We start from the raw sequence: 13,265 nt of genomic DNA on the forward strand, positions 1-13,265 counted from the left end.
ACTGTGTCGGCGAATGGTCCAGTCATTTTGACAATCTTGTGCACTTTGGAAATATTAAATTACAGACAAAAATATATGGTATTATTTTTTTATCTTTAATATAAAAAGTTTATTTCATTCATTAGGAGAAAAAGTTAAAATTATTCTACTACTTTTATTCCATTTCTTTGAATTTCCAAACATCCTCTTTGTCATAAGAAACCTACAATACGCCAGGTCCAGTTTAAATTTCGGTGCGAAACCGAAGTGTCGGATCTTTCATCTTGCTCCTGTAATCCTCGTCGAACGCTTCATTCTGGGCGACAGTGAAGTGGGTCTTCCAGTCACCAACTTTTCCTGGAAAATCCACAGACACATCATTCATGTCTTCCTTCCAAACGCTAGCTGTCATTTTTTTATTTCATTAAGTGGAGTTTACCTTTCCTCATGAAGGGAGAAATTGAGAAATCAAAGAACGGTCTTTTGGAACAGTTGGTCATCTCGTTGTTCTTCATATTGTCAAAGTGCACCAGTTCAACGATGGTCTTCTTATCTTCAGCTGATGGGGATGACCCGAGGAAGGAGCAAAGTTTGTCTATTTCCCTCTCAGTGTCCTGGAAACACAAGGTCAAATGTCGACTTTGCAGGTAAAACTGGCAGAAAAGCAGCCATAACGTAAAGTTTCAACCAAATAAATCACCTCAGCTATATCTTCATAGAACATATAATGAAGTTTTGGATAGGTTTTCGTCTTATTCCACCAATTTCCCACATGCTCGTACCACGAACCATACAACACTGAGGCCACAGGACAACACAGAAAAAGTAAGAAGCCTGTACCAAAAAGAAAAAGCACCAAACACAAACATTTTATGACATAATTTGTACTCACTCTGTCCATCCAGGAACCTCTGGAAGTAGTTGCTCCATTCTCCAGGCTCCGGTTGCACTTGATTCATTCGATCAAAGTGGTAAAAAGATACCATGTTGTCCTTTGCATTGCGTGCCACATACACCATCTACCAAAGGAAAAGTGAACAAAAATGAACAACCATAGCATATTTATTTTGTAGTTGTGATTCACTTGCACTACATAAACATAAACTTGGTCTTTTTTCACGTCTAAAATCCAACAAGGAGGTGAAGAATCTTTAAATACTCACGTTATCAGTTTTAAGTGTCAAGAAACCTCAAGATCATGACAGTCAAACAAACTTTAAAGATTCATTACTATATTACATTTTACCCTTGTAAAAACAATTCTACATTATTTGTAGAAAAGGCAGACTTTCAGCTGCTTCCATTCACTGTGTGCCTTGATATATGGCTTTCAACATCCATCTAGACTTCCTCCTCCGCAGTGGACAGTTGTCTTATAAAACGTCATCATATCTGCTCACAGTGGAGCATCAGATCTTAAAAAAATAAAGAATTTTAGATGTTCAGTAACATTAGCTCAATGTAATCTATGTCAATCTCAAAGGTGTACTAAGTGGGATTAGTAAATGAATGTTTTAACTGAACTGAAGCTATTCTTTTTCTCTTTCACATACTCCTGTCATCTTTATCTGAAGGAAACACAACCTTTACTTTGAAAAGGTATCCAGACCGAGCTCTTGAAACTTTACCCGACAATTCTGATCCCAAAATGACTGAGGCACCAACTGAATCGGGAGGTGAGTCTTAATGAGCCGAGGGGAGGTGGGCAGCTGGTCTGCCAGCTCTGTTCCTGTGGATGGGCAGACAGAGGCATCGAACGATTAAAGTGATTTCAAGTGAACGAGTACTCGACAGGAAAGTAAAGTTTGGGCATTAACCTGGAACTACAGAAGAGACCGCTATCTCCAAAAAAGGAACTCTTTCAAAGACGGGGATGGATGTCTGACGCTCTGGTGATAGGTGCCTAAAATACAGCAGGTCAAGGATGTAGGAGACCCACGTAGTTCCTATGCAGAGCAGGCAAAACAGAGGACAGTAAAACAATTCCTGGCATCTATGCTCCACAAACTGTAAAACCTGATTGCACACGCTGTTCCACTGACCTGCTTTCGGGTATGTCGCAATGAGTATGTCGTCTGGTCTGGCCTGAAAGTTTTTAACCTTCTCCCAGTTGTCGGTGACACAGTGAGTCATTGCGACTCCGTGGAAATCGTACAGTTGTGGCCGAGAACCCATCATCTGGGAAATTAAAAATCAGCCCTTGACGCAGGAAGACTTGCCAGACACGTTCAAGACGTTTAAGCAAAAACCAGCATTTCTCAATTAAATGTTAGTTTTTAACAGTCAAATTAACTCAAACATAAATCCCTTCATTGAGCATTGCCGGAAAATAAATTGTTTACCTTTCTTGCGGTGTTCCCTGGCTGGTTTGTGTTCCTTCTGTCTCTGTCACCTACCCTTTGTCAGTGTTTATAGTTAATTTTTAACACATCACACTTTACTCTTGCGATGAGACAAAGGTAATAAGAGCAGCAGTTTCAAAACTCAAGAGGTCAGTATTCACATTAACATTTGACAATCATGCAGTCCTCACATGCAGTTCAAAGTTTTTCTCTGAGCTGCAGCTACATAAACATCACAGGTGTTTTTCCTTGGGTTTGGTGACTCAAAAATTTTTTTATCTTTTTACACAAGTAGTCTTGTTTTGATCAAAAAGGTGATTGGAGAGGGAGAAATATTTGGAGAAAAAAAAAGCTATAGGCATGAAACCCCCAGCCCATTGCTGAAAAAGTAAAAGTTAAAAATCGCAGAAGGAAACGTTGACTGGCCAATTTGAGGAACGCTGTATTTTTGTGTCAAGCACCACTAAGTTCTGAATTCAAGCCACAGTGGTGTCAATAGTGTTCCAACAAGACAAAAAAAAAAAAACAACAACAAGAAAAACAACCCAAAACACACAGAGGAGCGACCAGCATCCTGGTTTCAGCTGACCATAACCCAATAGAAAACTGGTGGGCTGACATCAAACATTTCTGGGGCTAAACTAAGACACAAATAGGAACTGATTGATTCCCATTGTTTAATTGATTGTTCTTTCTTACCCTTTACAAATGTGATGAGTTTGCTGTGCTTCCCAACGCATTTGTTTGTATGAGAATTAAACGTCATTTCTCACAAACACGGTTCTTATTGTTATTTGGAGCACGACTGTACTTTCCCTCTGCTCCACAGAGTTAAAAGTAAAATTTACCGTAAGCAGCCCCAGCTTCCTGTCAGTGGAATTTTCCAACAGGTTGAATAACATCCGCAATGACAAGCTTAACGAGCTTTTTTAACTTCACGTTGCATAACGGCGACGCTCCCGAAACAGCTCTTTCTCATTTGTTTGGTCACCTTCTGTGCTGACAGTAATTTTTCCCTTTGTTTTTTAAGAAAAACAAAGAAAAAAAAGAAACACATTGAGACTCCTGCCGGTGAGCGCTTCATAACCACGCTTGTTCTCACGACTGTACCTTCCACATGTATAACATAAGTGTGAAGAGGGAAGTGTTTAATTTACGTTGTTCTGAGCCAGTCGAGAGACTGGCTCAGAACATTTTAGCAGGGCAAAAAGTTGTTTTTAAGTAACAAAGACAAAGGTTATTCAGACTGGAAATTTATTTATTTATTTATTTTTACATTTACATAATCTGTGGCAAAAATCAGTCATCATAATTAATAATGTATGGAAAGAGGTAAATATTTCTATGCCACAAAGTTTGTTTGTTTGTTTAAAAAAACAAACAAACAATAATTATGGTTGTTGCTCCTCATGCTTTCTGTGTTTCACTTTTAAAGTTAGGTCCCTGGAACCAAGGAACAGTCCAAACCTGTTTACTGAAAATGAATGCTAACGGATGGCTGGTAATGTGGAATTCCTTTACTGGGTTTTTCTTTTCCTCCAGGAAGTCAAAAATGTCTTGGGGAATTTCCATTTTATTGAAAATTGATCTATATGTTTATTTCCTGAATTGCATAAGCATCTTCACAAACACTTGTTCTCTTTCTCAGAAAACAAACTTCTTCCTGGTTGTTTGGAAATTACAAATGCAGTAGCTTTTATATAAGGGTTCTTACTACATACTTTATGAAATGACCCAAATTTCCCAACAAGACAATGGTGGCTATATGGAAAGCTATCTAAATTGTCTAATTTTAAAACCTAATATCTTTTGAACAGGGGGACTGATTAGTTGTTCATTGGTTTGCCTCATTCAAAAGGCTCTCAAAAGATTTGCAGTAAAGAAAAGTTCAAAAACTCCATGTAAAAACTGTCAGGGATCAGGGTTTTTGTGTGTTATTAGATTTATTTGATACACACACAAATCTCTGCACTCCTGCACTCTCCAACAGCCACCACTACATCTCAGTCAACAACTCCAAATCACACACTGCCTTCATCACCCATTGTGTTCCCCAAGGCTCAGTATTTGGCCCCCTCGTCTTCGTTCTTCATATAATATCCCTCGGACACATTATCCACTAACATGAACTTCACTTTCACTCCTACGCCGATGACACACGAATCTATCACTCCAGCAATTTTTTCCCTTATCACCAGCTGTCTGGTGGATATCATTAGTAGTCCCAAATCTGTCCCATCCTCCACCCAGAATATCCCCCTCCACCTCATCGGGCCACACAATCCTCCCCCACAGTGCCAAACCTTGGCGTCACTCTCAACTCCTCGCTGTCCTTCCAAACCCACATCACTACCATAATCATCATTTTTTTTGCCTGCACAACCTTCTCTCTTTCCCTCAAATACTTATCCACTCCTTCAACACTTCAAGATTCGAGTACTGCAGTAGCATCCTTTGTGGACTTCCTTACACGCATCTGCAGAAACTATAACATGCACTGTAACAAATTGCTGTACAAACTACATCATGAAAATACAGTAAGATGGCTGGGTTTTGAAACTACATCTCTTTACTGTGATCTGAAATGCGTGTGAAACGTATATGGGACGTGATTGGACGGAGATTTACAGCTGTACTGTAAATTTTAAATGTGCAGTTGCATTGTGGGATTTTTAACGGCTGAACGTTCACAGACTAGAGGGCTGGCCAACATTGACTTTCACTGGGTAAGTACTTTCTAAAAAACATTATATCGTAGTTTTGTGTTTGCTTGTGTAAGAAAATATATTTTATGTGGTTATATTGAGCTATTCTCGCTTCATGTGCAACACAAGTGCTTTTTAGTTTAGTTGATAATATTTTTCACCTTGAATATGCAGATGGCTATATTCTGGTGTTTTGGCAGAAGTTGTTTGAGAGTTGGAGGCCTCAACTGATATTTTATTTTCTCTCACACATATATGTATTAGGGTTGTCAACAATAATGCGTTAGTGCACGTGATTAACCTGCACATTTTAAGGCATTAATATTACATAACAGATCAATCGAACCATCTATTTTGACATCAGAGCCTCTCTCCCGCGCGGAGGGTTACCTAGTTCACAGCAGCACGTTACACACGGAGAACTACGAACAGCAAAATACTTTTTCCACTACAGCAGACAGTAACAAGAGTTGAACAGTTTCAACTTTCTTGTGTTGGGTCTCTATAATGATCTCTATAATAATAGAATTACAGTAAAACTGCAAAAAAATTACAGTAAAACTAATAAATTTACAGTAAGACTATATTACAATTACAATAAAATTACAATAAGACTGTAGAAATTACTGTAAAATTAATAAACCTATGGTAAGACTGTAATAAAATTAGAGTAAAACTATAATAAATTTATAGTAAGACTGACTGTAGTAAATTTACAGTAAGACTGCAATAGAATTACAGCAAAAGTGCAATACATTTACAGTAAGCCTGTCATAAAATTACAGTAAAACTAATAAACTTACAGTAAAATTGTGATAAAATTACAGTAAAACTAGAATGAAATTACAGTAAAACTGTAATAGGCACCAACTGAACCGTATGGCTACTGTAAAAATAATTACAGTAAAAATTACAGTAACTGGCTGGCAACCCTGCTGCCAGTAAGTTACTGTAAATACTACGCTGACGTTTTTAACAGTGTATCCAAAGGTCACCTGCCCATCCACTTACCAGGAACCGCATCAACGCAGTTCTTAAAAAATCTCCACTGGCTCCCCATTCAACAAAAAATATTCCCCGCCACCTAGAAAGCCCTCAATAACCTCACATCTCACTGACCTCCTCCACTGTCCCTCTCACCCCCTCCGTTACTCTGACCCCCATCAAAACCAAACGCCGTACCCTGAGGGATCAGACCTTCTTTGTCTCCGCTCAGCCCCTCTGGAACTCTCTTCCCTAAAAAACATCAAGAAATCGGACTCTACATGAATGTTGACCTGGCTTATGTACTGCTTCTTAATTCTCAGCCACTTGTTTTATGTTGTTTGTACTTCCTTGTAAAGCGTCTGTCAGTGTCCAAGAAAATCGCTGTATAAGTTTGATGTATTATTATCATCAACTGCTTCTTTTACCTGGAGTAGAAAGTTGTCCATCTACCTGACAAAGGAAAGGAAACAGTCCGTGAGAGCAAATAATTTACATTGTATAATGTGTGTAAGGGGGAAACTGTATTTGATATAGATGCAGGAATACGGTTTAGACTTCAGGGTTTAAGAACCCTGAAGTCTCTTAAACCCTGTAAGCTGTACCTTCGGTGCATTGGAGCCTCTTTACAGCTCCAAATCCACAGGACATGCCTGTTTCATATAAATCTAATGGCATGTGTGACACTCGCGCTGTCGTCGGTGTCTCCAGACAACATGGAGCACAATGCAATCCACCACAAATATTGCCCATTAAGTTTCCCAGGCACTCCTGCCGCGTGCCCCTGTGGGTCCCATAGCCTGACACACGTGCTCTGCCTGCACAGCTGCTCGGGATAGACTCGTCAGCGATGCATTGCGACGGGTGAAGCGTCCTGCAGTTTGGTGGTTTTCAGCGCAACCTTTTAGAGTGATTGGTTGGTTTCAGCAGCTGCCTCATCTCTGCAAATGTGCTGAAGTGTTCAGACGCAGGATGGTCCTCGACTGCTGACTCCTACTTGTGGTTTGGAGCCGTAGGTGTGGGAAGAGCGCAATGTTTCTCTTCCCTGGGACTTTGAGATAAGCGTGACTTGTCGTTTCATTTTCTCTTTGTTATATCTGTTTATGGCCCGTTTTTTTTTTTGGTCCATCTTTGAAAATGTTTAAAATCCAGACAAAAGTCACAAATGTAGTAGATAGGATTTCATTGATTTTTCTTTTGCTTCTATTAAAGTCAAATTGACTTTTTTGAACTTCATATGTTGTATTGTTATTCCCTCATCAAAAAAAACCCGGAATGTTGATTTGATTCTTTCATGTGTGTTTGAGGAATCCTGTGGGAAACCATTCAGCTGTGCAAAACACCAAGGTGGACTTAGCCCCGCCTTTAAGCACCCCTCCCCCATGTCGCCCCCCTTCAGCTCTGTTAGATTAGCCAGCAGCAATTAGCAACCACCCTGACAAAACTGCTTATCTGTTGAGCTCTTTATACGAGCCACTTTTCAGTGCAATGCTAGTAAAAACAAATGTTGCAGCTAGAGCATTAATGGAGGAGGGATTCGGTGACGACCTCCTGACGGCGGAGTCTCAAAAAGAGCAGAAACTATGAGGTCAAATTTCATTTAAGTCATATTAAATACATGTAGCATTTTTATACCAATTGAAATTGACTTGATTTTGCTATAAATTGGCACCATGTGCCTGGAATATACATAACACTGCCCTGTTAAAAGCAAAATCCTATGCATTTTTTTTTAACTGTATAACAGACATGCCTGGATAAATCAACAGATGATCAGAATCATTAGTCTAAAGTTGTTGTTTTTTTTGTCAAATGCAAAACAGTGTGAGAACACATTGAAATGACTCATCTCTGCTAAAGATACAAGTGTGCTGCCCATGTTTCTCTTTACTTCCCTCATTTTATCTAGAACTGGTTGGAGTATATAGAATCACCAGATGTAAAAAAGAAAAACTAAAAAACAAAATTTTTAACTGAAAAGTTAAATGTTTTACAAATGTTTTATCAAGTGGGATTGCATTGTATGGTCTCAGTAAGATGGTGGATCCTCGTTTCTGAACTCTTCAAAACCTAATTAACGGATAGTTAAATGTTGAAGTGGGAGTGAAATCTCCCACTTCAACTAAGATCGGAAGATTAAGATCGGATTGAAAGATTTTCAGGCCAAGACTGAGGAAATGTTTCATCTGATCTAACAAGAAACACAACAATCTCCCGTCGGAGCTTAACTTTAACGGACAGCAGGATTCGCAGTGTTTAATTTGTTTGGCTCTTCTTGTTTGGCTGTTTATCACACCGCCTGCGTTAATGAGCGGCTCCAACATCGCTCTGTCGCAGAGACACATCAATGTTCCTCCCCTTATTAACCCCATAACTCAGCTTTTCCCTGCGAGGTGACCTTACCTTTAAAATGGCCCGCTGTGGAACATCCAGCACGGTCGATGTGGCCCGAGGGCTGCTCAGGGAACACAAGACCGCTCTCGGCTCCGACGACATTGCTCAACACTGCCGTCGAATCACTTTTTACGTGATTGGAGAGAGGTCGCAGCTCAGGAGTCCAGTAGAGGGCGTTCACCTTTGCACCTTATAACCTCAGTTGTTCCTGTCGGGTTTGACGCATTAGAATCGGGGTGTAAAACTTTGATCACTTTCCCGTCAAGGACTGGACGGATATAATACTTGATGGTCTAAATTTTTTAAAATCAAAGCATTGACAAAAATACACACGTGTTGTTTTTTTATAATGAAGTAAGCTACGTCCAAACTGGGGGGTAATTTATAGTAAGTTGTTTAGCTGTGGATTGTGGGATGGAAAATTGAAGAAAACATAATATTTTACAAAGACAAAAAAATAAAAATTTAATAAAAAATCACACAGATTTAACCCTCTCCCGAGATGCGCATATACCGACCCAGTCAATAAATTACAATATTATTGAAAAGTCAAGTTTGTTTCAGACATATTATCACTGAATGGAACGCATTATGTAGATTAAATACACACAGATGTATATTTGAAAGCTTTACATTAAATGAAAATGTGACATTTAAAATTAGAATCTTACATCAGACAATAAAAAATATATATTTTTAAGACACAAATGTTAATGATAAAAAAAAGTATGTTTAACAGTTGTTTAAATGTTATCAGTTTGTTTTTTTTTTTGTTTTTTTGAAAAAGCAAATTTTTAATCTGTCAAGCAAACCTCATCGGAACGCATCTTCAAATTTACTAAATCTGGCACAAAGTGGCACATTATTGTGAAGTGAACAGGAAGTGAACAGTTTTCATCGTCATTTACACAGAAAAAGCTGGAAAGTGTGGTGTGCATCTGTATTCAGGACGCTTTAGGAACATTTCATTTTTCATGTCATTCACTCAAATACGAGTAGTTCATGTCACAACTTTAAAAAAAATCACGAATGAAAAGGCGCAAAAGATTGTATAAACTTATAATATGGGCCTTGTTAATAAATAAACAATGTCACTGATTGAGATTTTTGACAATTTCTCCTTGCAAGACATGTGACGCTCGCTCCGTCTGAATAGAAAGTCTCTCAACCTCAGTTTTTGAGCATTGACAGAGATTCTCAACTCGGTTTTTGGCCCACCTTTTTCCCGTTTTTCCAAGTCCTACGCTGTATTTAGCAACATTTATCCTCCACAGTAACCTGTGAGACGTTGAAAGCTTGGTTGTTTTAGAGCGGCACTCTTCTCCACAGCTTTATCCCTGACTTGTCTGATGTGTTTTCATAATGCTGTCTGCTCAATAATATTCCCCAACGACCTCTTTGAGGCCTTTATCGAAAAAGCTCTACTTACCAATTTGGTAACTTGTGGCTGCAATTTGCATAGGGTTGTCAAAATTAAGAGCACCGGATACACTTTTAGATTTTAATATGTGCGACATTCCTAAAACCATGTGACTTTTTTCTTACACTTCGCAGCTACACCAAACAATCGATTAAGAAACCAAAAATAAATTTTTTCCTGTCTGCTTTCAGATATCTTTAATGACGTTGGTCAAGTGGTGAAATGCTGTTAGAGATAGTTTCAAATGAAGGTGCTTCGAGGACGTGAGTTTGTATGGATGTATTTATAATCTCATTGACTTTGGTTGTGAGGCACGAGAACGGACGCGTCACCGTTGCTGTGCTTTATAGCAGGGTGGCGCGACATGTTCAGCATGTCTCCACATCCAGTCTGCAGGTGCAAAACAGACGCTCTGTGTCAACGCCCGACGACCGGCGCAGGATGTGTCACAGGACAGCAACACCCTCCGCAGGCGGAAACGAGGTGAAAACAAGGAGGCTGACAGCCGCGATTTGCATCCAACGGCTTCTTGAAAGGCCATAACAAGAAACCGAAGAAACCGAAGAAACTTTCTTAGTGTGTTGATTCGCTAAATCTCAATGAAACAGTGAGGGGACGGGAACAGGAAGCTGACTAAAACCCCCCCTGAGTGCGGTCAAAACTTTTTAGAATCATGGGAGAGGTCTGTGGAAAGCCCGAGGAAGTTGAACAATTTTCCTAATGAGGAGAGCAACTTTACTGACTAAAATTTTGATTTGTGTATACTTGAAGGGACAAAAATCGAGAAGATTGTGAAGTTTCATCTAGGCCTCAAAAGCACAGGCTCTCGTTTTGGGAGAGGGACTCGTTTCAAATCCCTCTTACTTGTGGGTCAACACTGTTCCCATCATCTGGGCCGGAGGGCGGGAAGAGTCAGTAGACAGTGGGACTTGAATCATGAGTTAAGCTGCTCTGCACCGTCACTTTGTCAGAAATAAAAGGAACATCGACCCACACCTACCCGGAGAGGTAGGGGCTTTTTGTCTTGGAACAAAAATAAATAAATTCTCCTAAAGCTTTCTCAAAATATTTTGAGACATTTTTGGCTATTGCGTCAGAAAACGGCACAGTGCTTGCATTTCAAAAGATATTTTGAAGAACCGCAATGAGTGGACTGTGACACAACCCAGAAGATTCGATCCAAGTCATATAGTTTAAAAGACAGTCATCCCTGACACGTAAACTTTTGAATTCAGGAGAAGTTACAAAATAAATAAAAATTCTCGCCAAGTTTTCTGGCGTTTAGCAAACAGAAATGATTTTGGTAATTCTAACTAAAAAAAGAAGAGTTAGAATTCTCGAACTCTTCTTTTTTAAAATCAGACCAAACCTTTGTTGGTCTGATTTAACTTCAGACAGTGATATATATATATATATATATATATATATATATATATATATATATATATATATATATATATATATATATATATATATATATAAATGTATAAAATGTGTTTGTGTCTTTTTATTCAGCACATGCAAACATCTAGTTAAAAATGTAGGGTCACTGTGAAAAGAAAATCCCCCCTCAGTGTGTGAAATGTACTTTCTCCACACACAGCTTCTTGATTTTATTTTCAATGAATACATCTTGACAGTATGGAATCTGTGTTGTTTTTTTTTTTTATCAAACCGAAGATTAGATTTTAGTGATTTTAGCGTGAATCAGCTCACTTCTATTACAGTTTGATGTTTGTGAGCCCAAATTAACTGATTTTCTTTGTTTATTTTCATGGCCGCATGGCAGCACAGCAGCTGTGCTGTTATTTTCTGGCCAGATTCCTGCGACCTCCGAGCACATGAGGAAAAGCCTCGTCTTGGCAGAGCCGTTTGTGAGAAAATCATAAAATCCCAAAAGTGCTCTGCATGATTTGCACGTTCAATAAGCGAACGTTCAGAGTCCGCCGAGAGGAGCCGTAAAGCTGATGATGAAAGTCCCCCTTCACGGCCTCAATAAAGAGGTTTTTGCAAAGCACAACTGAAGTGTGATGGATAATTCAGATAAATAAATAAATAAAACCTCGGTGCTGTTCTCCAGCAGCTCTGTTTAAAAGCAACAGTTGGACGTGACAGACCGAACCAGGTGATAGTCTGTGCCCAAATCATTCACTTGTTTCTTCTATGGCTGCTTTTTGAATCCAGTGTAGCACACACAATGAGATTTTAGAGATTTTAGTATGACAATTCTGTAGATTTATTGAGTTCTTTAAAAAAAAATATGTGTAGTCAATCATCCTTGTGTACTGTCCACATCTTCCCTGTTGCTCTCTGCTACGCTACAGCTTCTTTCTTACGGGCATAGCCTACCGAAAATGCTCAGCCTAGTTAGCATAGACACCAATGACGGTGGATAAATGAACATCCCATAATAATAAATTGTGTCTCAGCCATTAGAATACTGAGCAGTGTGCACACGGGAATAATTGACAGCGCTAGGACCCTCCTCCTGGCTCCGATTGGTTGCTTTTGACCAGGAGCGATGGATTTCTGCAGATGGCAATAGCATCTGCAGAAATTCATATATATATATATATATATATATATATATATATATATATATATATATATATATATATATATATATATATATATATATATATATATATATATATATATATATATATATATATATGTATATACCGGTATATACGATGCATACTGTAGCTTCAAAGATAAAAAACTTTATCCTTCCCAATAAAACTAATTAATAAATTCATTCTAAAATTAATTTATTACTTTTAGAAGTAAAAGTAATAAATTAATTTTACTTCTACCCCAGCCCAAATACACTTTTTAAAGTGTATTTGGGCTGGGGTTCATTTTATGGACTTATTTACATTAGTCTCACTTAATTCTTTAGGTTTTGTGATGACAACTTACTGCTTTGTGTTGAATTAACTTAAAACTTAAAAATTTTTGTTACTTAAAGGAAGTTTTTCTGTGACTTTACTTGAAACAATCAAGTCCAATACCACGAACGTCTGACGCGGGACAGATCCTGTACTATCCAGGGTGCCGTTGTGGCCCAGGGGTAGTGCACGACTCCCATAAGGTGGCCTTAGTCCTCAATGAGGCAGTTGTAGGCTCGATTCCCGGTCTGATGACTTTTGCTGCATGTCTCCCCCCTCCCTCATTACCAGTTTTCCAGTTTAACTACTCTCAACAAAAGGCTGCCTGGGCTAAAAAGAGATCCTCTTTTGGTTTACTTCTTTATTTGAAGTAAACTATAATGATTTGATTAAGACTGACTTAAATTTGTCAAGTTAAACCAACTTAATAAATTAATTTGAAGAAACTTAATCGAATTACTTGTTACCAATTGAAGCAATTCAATTAAGTTTGTTCAACCGTCTTCGTTTTCCAGGGTAGCGGGCATGAGCTGGAGAGTCGGTCACTGCC

At 38.7% G+C, this 13,265-nt stretch overlaps 1 protein-coding gene across 1 annotated transcript; it reads right to left on the reverse strand.

Moving 5' to 3' along the window:
• Positions 1-134: 134 nt before the first annotated feature.
• Positions 135-8,582, reverse strand: LOC122840441 (cytosolic sulfotransferase 2-like). Its single transcript, XM_044132879.1, has 8 exons — positions 8,414-8,582; positions 2,022-2,157; positions 1,797-1,925; positions 1,608-1,708; positions 872-998; positions 680-777; positions 419-593; positions 135-336 (listed from the first exon to the last, which is right to left on the reverse strand). The coding sequence occupies exons 1-8, from the start codon at positions 8,504-8,506 to the stop codon at positions 224-226; spliced, it is 972 nt and encodes a 323-aa protein (XP_043988814.1). The 5' UTR covers positions 8,507-8,582; the 3' UTR covers positions 135-223.
• Positions 8,583-13,265: the final 4,683 nt, after the last annotated feature.

This window comes from Gambusia affinis, linkage group LG11 (genome assembly GCF_019740435.1).
Source record: "Gambusia affinis linkage group LG11, SWU_Gaff_1.0, whole genome shotgun sequence".
Lineage (NCBI taxonomy): Eukaryota > Metazoa > Chordata > Actinopteri > Cyprinodontiformes > Poeciliidae > Gambusia > Gambusia affinis.